The following is a 13,144-nucleotide window of genomic DNA, read 5'->3' on the forward strand; positions in this document are numbered from 1 at the left end:
AGTTGAGATTTTTGTTTTTGTGATTTTTATGGGAGAGATTGTGTTTTAACTCCTTCCCTTTGCTCCCCAGTTTCCTGCTGCCAGTAGTGCCTCAGTAGTATCAGCACTTCACATAAAATTTGGTTTGAGGAAAAGCAAGAGCTTTAACTTTAGTGAAAGTAGAGCACTGATGAAATGAGCTTTGTGAGGAGGGGATCCTGCTCCCATTTCTTCCTGCTGGCAAGTTGTGAATGCCACACTGAACTTACTTAGTATCTTGAAATTGTAGTGATAATGTAATGAGGAGAAAAGCCTGAAATGTTCCAATATCCAGTATTTGGGATTGTAACATCTTCTGCCAAGAATAGGCCTCTGTCTATGTCTGCATAGGCATGGACTGCTTGGAGTAGTAGTAGCATGTGATGCACTTGACTATTTCAATTTTTTTAGTAACAAAAAGTAAGAGAACAAGTTCTCATCTTCCTGATATGCCATTGTCTTCCATCCTTGTACTTCAGTGTATGTGCTGATGCCATGTTTGGGTTTTGTTTTGTAGGCCCTGTTATGAATGAACTGACAAGACTGAATTTCTTTGATAAAAGTGTAACAAGAGAGTTGCTGTTTCACAGCATTCACGATGCTGTCCTTGCCTGCCAAATGAAAGACGGGTCTGCTGCACAGGCTGGCTCTGACCTTTGAAGAGTGGCTCTGAGCAGAATGGGAGCCAGGTTTATGCTGATGGAGATTCTTTCTGAATATTTAATTTGCACAGTTTGAAGAGAGCCTGAGGCTGTTTGCACCTATGGGTATGGGGTGGTGTTTATGTTTTGTAGGAAGGGTAGAAAAGGAAATGGAAGCCTTCATGCTCTTGAATTTTTTCCTTTGATCAGGGTATAGCCTTCCAATAATAAACAAGCACAAAATTATGCAAGAAAAGAAAATTCAGTGTATTTTGCTGTAGTCAGAATCTGGTGGACAAGGTGACATTCCTATTCCTGTTGAGGAAATGGGCACTTTAACTCACTACACGTGGGATCTTGCAGGAGGTAACTGTTCTGCAAGTGCAATACACTGTACCAGTGTCTTTAAATAACTTTCTTAGATGACTTTTAAAACCTGATGTCAACATCTGCATGTAACAGATTGGTTCAATTTATAATACTCTGCCAGCTGGATTAATGAATTCACACTGGTGGCATGTAGCTGCTGCTGTTTTTAAACCTGGATGGTAGAGTTTTGGTTTTTTTTTAAAATACCTAATCTGTCTCAGCTATACCCAAATTCTTCATTTCTGCTCTAAGTGAACTTGAAGTCAGAAACTCATTGTTTAATTATTCCATTATCAGTATAGTACTTGCACTGCCAAAACTTGGCTAGGCTTTCTAGAAAACACAGCTGATTTTAATCTAAACTTAATTTATCTTGAAAGTTTAAAGACAAAATTGGTTTAAGACAGGAATGAAGCCTATTTAAGTTAAGAACTGATGCCCTATTTGCAGTCTCTTAAGCTGGAATGAAAATTTAAGCAAGGTCTAAAGTCTCACTGGTCAAAAAAAAAAAAAAAGATACTTTTCTGTTGCCCATCTTCCTCCCAGTGGTGCTGCTTCTGCCACAGCTTTTAAGGGCTTTGAGAAACAGAGTTCAATAGAACTCAAAAATGATACATGTTTGGGTTTCTAAAAGAAACAGTAGCATGGGCTTTCTCTTTCTGTTGTCAGCCTGGCCACTGCAGTGCTGTCTCACTTCAGGTGTGAGGTGAAAAGCATGGAAATCATGCAAAAGAAATCTTCAATGCCCCAGTTTCCCTCACAGCAGTCACTGTGAAGCTCAGCAGGGGCAGGAACCTAAAAGTGTTTCTCTGTAGGTTATTTTGACAGCACAGGGCAAGTGGGGCAGCAGTGACATTTCACTCAGCACCCTCAAATCACAGTGCATAAGGAATTCAGACACTTTCCTCACCTCTGGTCACAGAATGTAATATTCTTATTTTATTTCAGGCTCTTACACTTAGGGCTTACTTCAGGTAAACATTTAGGGCTTGCTTCAGGTAAACTGTTTCCAGGGGCCAGGGGAGTTGGGGAAGATACTTTATTTCCTCAGACTCCCCTGCCCATAAGGATGGGAAGCTTTCTGCATCAGAAATTGCTGCTTAGCTGGAGTTCCAAGGATGAAGTGCATGCATGTGAAGACATTGTGTGTGCTTATTTAAACAACTTTTGGTACATTTTATAATGTTAAACTAGTTCAACAAGCCTTTGTATCTACATACAGTATATTTTTCTACTTTCAGCTTGTTGCAGCTTCAGTTTTTAACTCTCTAGTCTCTTCAGTTCACTTTGAAATCCTGTCAAGTTCCAAAATAAAGTAATGTCACTTGTCAAAATTTTCCACTTTGTCTTGGTGAGACTCGGTCTGAGGGACAGGCTGAGAGCCCCAGATACAAGTGTCTGATGGCAGGACAGGTTTCCACCTCCAGGCAGTGTTCCCTGCTGTGCTGCTTCCTGCTCCTCACTCCTGCCACCCCCATGCAGCCCTCTCTGTTTCAGGCCTCACAGGGATACACAACTAAAGCTGGATCTCCCACCGTGGTAGAAACAGATGCATTTCCCAGGGAGCTGCTGAAATTCTGGACTGAAAACCTTTGCCCAAGAAAGTCCCACATCCCAGACCATGCAGAACAAGTGCTCCTGCAACACCCCCAGCAGTGCTGGTAACTCATCGCACAGAACAAAAGTTTCAGCAGCTTTTGCTCATCTCTTCCTGTGTTTTGCTGCCACCAGCTGAAGCACTGCCTCCCCCTGGCAGCCTGAGCCAGCCCCTAAAAAGGGAACCCAGTTCCTCTTCCCAGCACTGATTAACAGACCACTATCCAAAAGTGAAATCCTATCTTAGGCTTGTCAGTGCCAGAATAAACAACCCCAGGTCCTTTGACCTTGTGACAGGGCTCCAGTTTGTCTGCAGGGACAGGGGAGTGCCTCCCCCCTCTGCTGAAGTCCCACCACAGCAGATAGCACTGGATGGCCTAAATCTGGCTGGTACCTTGTAAAAATCAGGGTCATGTTCCTTTCCCCTCCTTTTTTTGCAAGAGCACTGATGATAATTCAGGATACCTGGTAAGATCCAAACCCTTTCTCCATACTTCACTTACCCTTCTCAAGTAAAAGCTCCACATAATTTCAAGTGCTGCTCCTGGTAAACAGAGATGCTGTCAGTGCTGTTTTCTGAAAATGAGAAACATTCTGTCCCACCAATAAACTTGCATCCCTCCCCAAAATGTTCTTCCTGAAATGACACACAAATGTTGAGATTGCCCAGGTTTCCATATCAAGATACTGACACCAGCCAGAATCCTACCCCAGTCCATGGCTGTATACTCTCCCTATTGCACACACTTCCTATTAAAAAAAAATAAATAGAAGTGGCTTCATAATTTAAGCTTGATAAATTGATGGGTCTCATTTTGATACAACTGGACAATAAAACTTCTCCCACTTCCAAGACAAATCAGTTCCCAAAAGCATTTTTTTCCCCTCAGGTATTTCTTTAAGCTCTTCCAGCTCTTCCCCTAAACCACTTTAATGCAACACTGGAAAGAAAAGGAAAATGGAATGCTGTTGTTTTTTGATGAGCACACCCAGCTCTACAGGACCTTGTCAGATGGATGAGGATTAACCTTTCAAGGCTGCCTTTGTGGCCAACAACTCCCAGCCACTGCTCAGCTATGGAACCTGTCTCGGTCATCCTGTGTGCAGCAGCAGCATCTCAGACAAGTCACACAATGTATCAAAGTGCTCACTACCAGACTGATGTCAAACTTCACAGCAGGAGCAGGGAAAAGGAATTTTCCATCCCATAGCACTAAGAAATTACACCTTCCTCCTCCTTGACCCATTTACTATTTTGTAAGACACCATAAACAATCTCAGCAAAAGGGATAGAAAAACCACTGAAGATAAAAAAAAAACCACACAAACTGTGATGGTACCAGAGCATTCACCAAGAGGAGGAAAAAATGTCCCTTCATGTTTTCCCTTAGCTGGGCAATGACTCAGACCACCACAAGTGCCTTCCCATGACAGCTCCTGTTTTTGTGGGACACACAAGCACCTCTCAGCACAACCAGAAACAACGGAGTCATTCAGGGGTCTTCCAGCACCTCTATGGCTCAGATTCAAGCTCTGGGATGTAGATGGTGACCAGACATCTAAACTTGGGATGTCTGACATTGCCCAGGTATCTGATTTAAAATTAGCCATGCTGCTGTAACCTCACTAAGATCTTTTCCCAACAGCAGCAACAGTCCACTGGAGTAGAATACTCACAATGAACACACACCTACTGTTTGGAACACTCCATTTATTTCTAGCTTCCAAGAACAAAACATAAATCACTATACTTGGATTTTGTTCCACAGAAAGTTTTGGGGGAACAGTAAGAGCCTTCCCAGGTGTTAGTTGTAGGTCATGTAGCGGGGGGTAGCGCTGAACTTGGCGTAGGATTTGATGACTTTGTTCACCGCCTCCAGGAAATCCTTCTCAGTGGCGATCTTCCGGCGCGCTCGGATAGCGAACATTCCCGCCTCCGTGCACACACTGCGGATCTCGGCGCCTGGGAGACAGACGGGATAAACAGCTCAGCACTGACTGCCAGGGGACACAGGGCACACAGAGACCTGTCCCAGTAAAGGAATAAATCCATGCAGCTTACCTGTGCTGTTAGGACACAGCCGAGCCAGCAGCTCAAACCTGATGTCCCTCTCCACGCTCATCGAACGAGCGTGGATCTTGAAGATGTGAGTTCGCCCCTGAGGGAAAGGGAGGAGGACAGAGGTGTTCATGGCATGAAAGAGGTGATGACTCCAGCCTGCAGCTGTCTCCCTCCACAGCACAGGCAAATGGAAAATACATCTTGTATTTGCTGCCCAACTATGGTTTCCCGTGTCTGGACTGGAATGTCTAAGTGTCCATGACACTAAAGTAAGAAAATAACTCTAAAAAGGGCTTTCATCATAGAAGTACCTCAAGAAATCTCTCTCAAAAAGCCAAACTAAACACATTCCAGCTTCTGAACTAAACTGTGGATCTGGTTAAAGGACTTTTTCTCTGTTAGGGTAGAAACATACAGTGATTACAGCTGCCTACCATGGCTTCTCAGCCAGGACAGAAACTGTGCAGCGTGGAAAAATCTTTGGCACATCTTTAATCCCCCACACTTCCTGTAGTTTCACAGAATTTAGGAGTGCTGCATTTGCTGATTCTCATAAACTTCCAGACAATGATGCCCTAACTGAAGAAACACTCTGCTATCAGAACACACTTAGCAGTGAAATAAAGAGTTCTCACCTCAAGATCAGGCAGGCTGAACTCTATCTTCCTGTCCAGCCTGCCAGGCCTCATCAGTGCTGGGTCCAGAGTGTCAGGTCTGTTTGTGGCCATGAGCACTTTGATGTTGCCGCGGGGGTCAAAGCCATCCAGCTGGTTGATGAGCTCCAGCATGGTGCGCTGCACCTCGTTGTCACCGCCGGCGCCGTCATCGAAACGAGCACCTGCACAGGAGACACACAAGTTTCACACGGGGACACAGAGTGCCACAGTGGCTGCAACACTGTGGGACACCTGGGAAAATGACTTTAAAGTGGATACAAGTAATTGTGATGAATTAAAAAGGTCCAGAGTATAAAAGGGCCTCTATCTCCCTACCTAACAACCGGCCAAGTGGTGGAATTTACCTGTGTAGTTCTGTTTGTTTTGCCCTTTTCTCAACCAAAATCATCCTTCTCCCCTATCTATGTAAGAACTGTTCTACTTTCAAAGGACTTCTCTTTTGAGAAAAATTAATAATGTTCAGGAAGTAACAAAGATGTTGAGTGTAGTCCAGAAGCTGAAAGGGGTTTAAGTTAACAGTACTTTTCTGCAAATAAAATACAGAGGTTCTTCACTAAAGTTCGAATAATGTGGGTGTTCCAAATGTGCAAAAATGGCTTCCATCTGGGCTATATAAACCACTTCCTGACAGCTTCCTGGACACAGGGTATGCTGGGGTAGTAGTTTTGCTAACTCAGTATTTACAAGCACTTTTCTTGAAATGCAACAATCCAGAACTAAAGAAAACCTGAAAGCTCTCACAGGGGAATAGCACTGTAGCTACTACAAACATACCTCCAATGGCATCAATCTCATCAAAGAATATAAGGCAAGCTTTTTTAGTTCTGGCCATTTCAAAGAGTTCACGAACCATTCGAGCTCCCTGAAAGCAAAAAAAAAAAAAAAAAAAAAAAAAAAAAAAAAAATCAAGATTTTGTTAGAGATTTTAGGCACATTAAAGGAAAACTATCAAAACCAAACTTTTCATGCTTCCAAGTACTTCTACATTTCCAATGTGAAAACTCTTTATTTGTTCACATATATAATGGGAGAAGTATAAAGCTTAAAGCAATTTATAAAGGACATAAAAATTACTGCTCTTAAACTGAGAAGTACAGATGAAGTCATTTACCTCAGGACCAACTGAAAAACAAGTGGCAGAGTTGGGAGCAGAATCCTAATTCCAGAATCTTCCTGAACTTTGCAGATTGAACTCTGTACTGCAAAATGCCTCTCATAAGTGACAGCAAAGCTGAGGTCATGTCACCACTGCCTGACCTGCAGTGATTTGGCTGATAGCTCCTGCCCCTGCAGCTTCCAAGTACATCCACCCCTCACCCCCAGTGTGGTGTCTGGTACCCACAAGGGAGATGTGCAAACCCCTCCAGACTCCATCAAGTAGTTGCTCTTACCTCTCCCACATATTTCTGCACCAGCTCAGATCCAATCACTCTGATGAAGCAGGCATCAGTCCTGTTAGCCACAGCACGGGCACAGAGCGTTTTGCCTGTGCCAGGTGGCCCAAACAAAAGCACTCCTTTGGGAGGCTCAATTCCCAGGTTCACAAATCTTTCAGGCTGTAACAAAGGGAGCCAGAAGGCAAGGTTATGTGCAAATTAAAGATTATGTGCATCAAAGCATATATGCAAATCAAGGAAATCATTAATGAAGAGCAATGTAAACGAGGCTGGGCTGGATTTCACTTGGTAAAAGCTGACTTCCTTTCATTAAACTGGTTACACTCAGTAACTCTGTCTTTTCTTGCTTTTTCAGATGCTCACAGATGGCCAGAATACTTCCAAAATAATAGAAGCTTCAATCTGGAGGTTACTTACGTGAAGCAGAGGGGTTTCCACCACCTCTCTCAGCTTTTCAATCTGCTCTTTACAGCCACCAACATCACTGTAAGTGACATCAGGTTTTTCTTCTACCTGCACAACAAAGAGGTGAATGAGCAGTTACCAGCCTGGTGCAGCAAATCTCCACAGGCTTTTAACAGCCCACAACAAAATCCAGCGAAAGGAATCACAATTACAAGATAAAGCCACGTCAAAATAAGTAAAGGCAACTCTCACTTGCATCATGGTGACTGTGGGATCAATCTTTGGAGGCAAGGGGATGTGGATTTGGTACTTGTTTCTGTCCACCCTGGTGAGGAAGCATAAAGACTATTATTGTAACACTGGTTAAGTAAAGTGTTATGTAGAAACAACTCTGTAAATGAAAAGCTGAATTCTTGAACTGTTCTTTTCTCTGGCATCAAGACAGCCCAGCCCTGAAAGTTAATAGTCAGGTAGGCCAGATACTGGAATTCTTTCTGTAGAAAATTTTAAGGTTTCCAAAACTATTAATTCCAAAGTATTTTGAAAAATAAATTTCAAAATATCCCACAGAGCAAACTGGGAAAATACTGACTCTTAACGTAATAGGTTTTACATCCTCAGTGAACATTTCCTGGCTGCTTTGAGTGTGACCTCAGAGTACCAAAGAAGGAGCCTACAGAGGCTCCCTGAAAGCTGGGACTGCTGGGGCCTGAACTGAAAAAGTTTCTGTCCAATGACACATGGGTTTTGTCAATTTTTGTCAAAATAACATCAAAACAAGATTCCAGCAGAGCATGCAGGTGAGTTACTGTCATCCAAGAGAAAGACAGTAGTGGTGTAATTTCAACCACTGCAAAAATTGGAAATGAAGGCTTGCTGACCTGTCAAACTACAACATGAGATAACTCAGAGAAAGCTTCAGTCTGCAGGAAGACTCACAAGAACAGAAAGACTTTGCATACCCAACTCTCATGCCTTCTTCTATGTCAGTAGGTGCCACCTGGTCACTGAGATCCACCACGAACTTGGCAAATTGCTTGACATTGATAATGTACTTGGGATCCTCGGAGTCTGCATTGATGATCTTTGTGCACCTAACACACAGACACAATTGCACCTCCAGGCACACAAACTGTGTGCTAAGCATAAGCATCAAGAGAGTCACATCTTCCAAATACACCAGAACACCAGAATGTTGTACCTGTGATTACACCTTTACAGCCTCATACAACAACTGCAGAAATAAGTACAAGTATGAAATACATCACACATCATTACAGTTCCTTTTTGATTCAGTGGTAAAAAGCACTTTCAATATGCACAACATGGACTTCATTTTTTAAAAGAAGTCCACACCTAAGCTATAAATCAGATTTTTAACACTATGGAGCTCCACTGGAATGAAAGAGTGCTCTCACCTTGCAACTTGCAATGGTTGCTCGCTTTGGAGAGTTTGTTTATCTGCAGCCAGATCCCAAAGGGCAGGAGGAGCCAAGCCAGTGTCAGATTCCTTGATTCCTGCATGCAGCACAGAGAAGCTGAGGAGGAAACACCTAACTGGGATGTCAGCCATCCTTCCCACACCAAAACCTCAGAGATAACCCTGCAGGAAGCTTTTTGAGAGACCTCCAAAACAACACACACACATATCTTTGATGGATTTCCTAAAGAACAAGTTTCCTAAGGAAACAGCCTACGTGACCATGCCAGCTGAACATTCAAATCCCAGCCTGGCCACCCTCCCAGCCAATTTTGCAGAGTGGGGATGCTTACAGCAGGACAGAGCATTGACAGTGGACATCTACATTTCACTAAAGGAGTGAAACTCTCAAGTGTTTTCACTGAGCTCCAGTGCAAAGTATCAGAAACTAAGGGATTCACACAGATGAAAAACCCCACAAATCTTCCAAAACATGCATGTAACAAGTACCATCTCCATTATGGATTTAAAAGAATCAAGATTATTTTACAGGAGAAATTTTGGTCTTCCTGGCAGAACTCAGAGCCACTGCAGGATTAGCAACAGAGCAAAAAACATACATCAGTGAAAGAAAAATTAGGAAACAAATTAATTGTTACTGTTATCACTACTTCATTATCTGGTGTCAGAAAGGGGCATTTGTTTCATGCCACCATTATATATAAAAACCACAGTTTTGATTAAAATGTGTTAAAGTACAAAATAACAAAATCAGGTGTACAGATTAGCCCTGCCCAGTTGAAAAAACATCACCCTAACAAGCAAAAATTTCACACTACCAAATAAAGAACTGTGTTCTTTGGAGAAAAATGACATCGAAAAAACAATGCAGAAGTTGTTGGAAATCAACTTCTTACAACACTTGTTTTGGTACCTGTGGCTGCTCTACTGAAAGCTTTCTACAACAAAAACATACCAGTGAGCTCATTGATTTTCTTAAGCAGTTGTTGAATGTCATCTTCTACTTGCTTGATCTGCCTTGAGTACGTGCTCTGGCCCTGGAAAAGGAATACCATGGAGATTTCGTAAGCCAAATTATCTCATGTTTAGGAAAAAGTGACAAGAGCTGCTGCCCATCAAGAAGTTCAACAGACTGTCTTGGTGTAACAGCCAACCATTGATGACAGCCAAAAAAGACAGAATTAACCTCCAGTAACAATATTTCTGTTTGCAAAAGTGAAATGCAGCTACACACAACTGACCAACTGGGAAGGTGGAAATTTTCCACGTTTGTAAACTTTAATAATTTATTTTTCTTTTAAACCTGTTCAGCCTTACTTTTTCAAACTATTTCTCCTATAGTTTAAAAAATACTTAGTAAATTGATATATACAGAGAATTCAGAGTACACTTTCTGAAAACCATCTGTACAAGTGCTTTAACTGCCTTACCCAACCTTTCCATCATTCACAGAGGACACCAGAAGGCTCAAGGGGCAAATCAGAATTCTTGCTTGTGATAAAATGCTTTTTTTGATCCAGATCTGCCTGACACAGGCAGATTCAGACCTGAATTTGCTGAACAATATCTCCTTTGCAGATCACTGGCAACAAAAAAAGAAGCTGCAGTGGGAACCTGCTGTATTTCAGAGCTTTGTAAAGGAGTCTTGGTGTCAACAAAATTCAGATTTCTGCCAAAGATACCTAAGCTGCAAGTTTCATCTTTCAGGAGTTCTTTTGCAGACCAACTGTACTTCCTAGTGTAAAGGGTGGATTGGCATTTTAAGCCTTATTGTCTGTGAAAAGTGCATCCCAACATTATGTTCTTTTAACATGATGGCTAAAAGCAAGTCCTTTTGGCAGGAAGGGAGTCTTAAAATTATTTTTTGTATAAACCAAGAAAACTGGCCAGTGAAAAAGCCCTAGTAAAGCCCTGGCTGTTAGAGAGCTATGGCAATCGGCAATGAGATACAAAACAAAAATAGAGAAACAAACCCAAGATTATTTTTAGTGTTGCAGGCTGCGTCTCATTGGAAGGTGAACAGGGAGGGAAGGTTTTGGCAGGAAAGAAAAGCACCAGGAGAAGCAGAGATACTCTCTACCCCTCCCCTCCTGCACTGTATTCCCCCCAGGAACTGCTTTGTGTCTTTAACACTCCCACAGCTTTGTGCTACTTACATATGTTTTCAGCAAGGCAATATCTCCTTCATCAAGAGCTGAAACAAGACAAGAGACACTTAGCTTCCAGTTCTGAAAACAAAGCCAGCAGTATTAATTCTGCTTCTAAAGGATCAAAATATGTATTTTGGAGAGATTCTTTTGAGCTTCCACTTTTCACTGAAACAAAGTGGAACAAAAAAACCATCAGATATACAAGAAAAATGAAACAAGGTCTCCAGCTACTCTCTTCAGTCCAAACACCTGCACCACTCAGAGTCACAGCAAGCAAGGCACTTCAACTCTGCTTCACTCAGAGGAGTTTCCCAGCCTGTGACTGTTCAAAAACAGGACTGAAGATATCACAACTTCATCTTTTCAACTTTTTGTTTCTAGATGTTCAAGAAAGCATCAATGAAAAACTGGCACCACTTCCCACTAGCAATGCCCCTGCACAGAGGTGGCTCCAGTTCATTAACTAAGAAAAATACACCATTAACACTCCAAAATACACTCCATTAACTTAGAAAAATACACCTCTGCTAGTGCCACTCTGCCACACCACTCTCACATCACTTGCTATTTAACAGACTTTCAACACCCTTCCCATCTCTGTTTCCTCTCTTGTCTAATTCCACTCTTTTTAAGACTCTTTTGGAGCCCAGACCACACAGAATTGGTGGACATGGCACTTGGTGCTATAGTCCAGTTGAGGTGTTAGGGCATAGGTTGGACTTGATGATCTTAGAGGTCTCTTCCAACCTCATTATTTTGTGATTCTGCGGTGATCTGGGAGCAGCACATGTTATACAGCATTCTGAAGACCTTCTATGTTGATCTGTCCTTTTTTCATGACTATTTGTACCACCCCATTGATTGTTTTTTATAGCTGTTGAACACTCTGTTGCTATAATTTAGAAATCTTTCTTGAATGGGAATAGTTCAAAGTCCATCACTAATTACATTTTGCACTACTTGTGCTTCCAGATGCTTTATTAAATATTTAATAACACGAAATAAAAACCCACAATAAGTTAAAACGTGGGGCAACCGGCAACCTTCACACCGTGCCGATATCCTCGGAAACCTCGGCCTCCTTCCCTCTCCTGATTCCCGGAATTCCGAACGACAGCGGCAGCACAGGGCAGCTCTGGGGCGCTCCCCCGGCAAGAGAAAGAAACTTTCACGGAATCTCACGGAATCAAGGTTGGGAGAGACTTTCATGAAGTCCAACCATCAGCCCAGCCCTGCCCCTGTAGCCCCGACACCACATCACCCAGCGACAGATCCAGACAGACACTCTTGAACTCCTGCAGGGATGGTGACTCCGCCTCCCTGGGCAAACTGTTACGATATATGACCACCCGAACTGCGAATTTTTTTTTTTCTAATATCTAATGTGAGTCTCCCCTTCTCACCTTTAAGCTATTTTCTCAATTTCTCTCACCGCGGGCACGGCAGAAGAGACCGGCCTCGCCTCACCACAGCCTCCTTCCAGGGAGGTGTAACATTATCGTAGCACTTTTTGCTGGGCATTTAAAGTAGACAAATAAGTATTAAACCACAAAAGGTATTCTTCCTCTCACGATGAGGAAATTCGAGATTTTAGGAACTTTTTGTAAAAGAACAAGACTTAGAAGGCGGAGGGTCCATTCCTCCCCTGAGAATCTCTGCGGCTTCCCCGGGCAGTCCCACGCTCCCGCACCCGCGGCCGGGCAGGGGCAGCCCCGCGGGCCGGCCGGCCCCGCTCCCGCTCGGTGCTGCCCAGCTCAGCCCTCACAGCCCGGTCTGCGTGAGGCCCGGCCGGCCCCGCTCCCGCTCGGTGCTGCCCAGCTCAGCCCTCACCGCAGGCTCTCCGTGAGCCCCGGCCCAGCTCAGCCCTCACAGCCCGGTCTGCGTGAGGCCCGGCCGGCCCCGCTTCCCTCCAGCCAGCGGCGGCACCGCCCGGGCTGCGGGTCGGGATGGGGGACGCTCCCGGGGCGGCGACCGGAGCGCCAAATCACACATTGGAGACATTTTTAATCCTTTTTTAGTCCCTTTCCCCCCGCCGCTCCTCCAGCCCCGCCGCTCCTGGCACCGACATGGCCGCCGGCGGCGCCGCCCCACTCCCGGCCCGGGCGCTGCTCGGAGACCATCCTCGCCGTCCGTGGGCCCTCACCGCGGATGGGTTTGTCCTCCTTCTCCTCCTCCTTGGTTTTCCTCTGGTCGGCTCCCAGGTAATCCGGCATCGCGCCCGCCCGCCTTACGCAGCACCGCGCCGCTTCCGCCCGGAACACAAACCAGGGTGCACCGCGGCCCGCGCGCAGGCAACTCCTTCCCCCCGGCGCCGTGGCCGCCGTCGGGAGTTCCGCGCGGTGCCGCCGGTTCACCCTTCGGCCCGGGGCAGCACCGCCGGTGCCGCCC

General features: G+C 44.4%; 2 protein-coding genes across 2 annotated transcripts in view; one reads left to right on the forward strand and one right to left on the reverse strand.

Moving 5' to 3' along the window:
* SLC26A5 (solute carrier family 26 member 5) overlaps positions 1 to 7,569 on the forward strand; it is a 38,506-nt gene extending 30,937 nt beyond the window's left edge. Inside the window, exons 20-21 of the mRNA XM_066550861.1 lie at positions 536 to 707; positions 7,116 to 7,569. Of these exons, the coding sequence (XP_066406958.1) occupies positions 536 to 678 (143 nt within the window). The 3' untranslated portion in view covers positions 679 to 707; positions 7,116 to 7,569. The remainder of the gene's footprint in view (positions 1 to 535; positions 708 to 7,115) is intronic.
* On the reverse strand, positions 4,319 to 13,038 carry PSMC2 (proteasome 26S subunit, ATPase 2). The gene is made up of 12 exons (XM_066550862.1): positions 12,900 to 13,038; positions 10,763 to 10,800; positions 9,562 to 9,643; positions 8,584 to 8,683; positions 8,128 to 8,259; positions 7,418 to 7,490; positions 7,178 to 7,273; positions 6,755 to 6,919; positions 6,138 to 6,225; positions 5,322 to 5,524; positions 4,687 to 4,783; positions 4,319 to 4,587 (listed from the first exon to the last, which is right to left on the reverse strand). Exons 1-12 carry the CDS (start codon positions 12,967 to 12,969, stop codon positions 4,430 to 4,432), a joined length of 1,302 nt encoding a protein of 433 aa, XP_066406959.1. The 5' UTR covers positions 12,970 to 13,038; the 3' UTR covers positions 4,319 to 4,429.
* Positions 13,039 to 13,144: the final 106 nt, after the last annotated feature.

The sequence above is a fragment of the Molothrus aeneus genome, chromosome 5, assembly GCF_037042795.1.
Source record: "Molothrus aeneus isolate 106 chromosome 5, BPBGC_Maene_1.0, whole genome shotgun sequence".
NCBI classification, from domain to species: domain Eukaryota; kingdom Metazoa; phylum Chordata; class Aves; order Passeriformes; family Icteridae; genus Molothrus; species Molothrus aeneus.

Coding starts and splice junctions, on each gene's coding strand:
- PSMC2 (XM_066550862.1), bottom strand. CDS start 12,969: ATGCCGGATTACCTGGGAGCCGACCAGAGGAAAACCAAGGAGGAGGAG. Junction 9,644..10,762: donor TTGCCTTGCTGAAAACATAT/GTAAGTAGCACA, acceptor TTCCTTTTCCAG/GGCCAGAGCACGTACTCAAG. Junction 4,784..5,321: donor TCAGCCTGCCTGATCTTGAG/GTGAGAACTCTT, acceptor CCTTTCCCTCAG/GGGCGAACTCACATCTTCAA.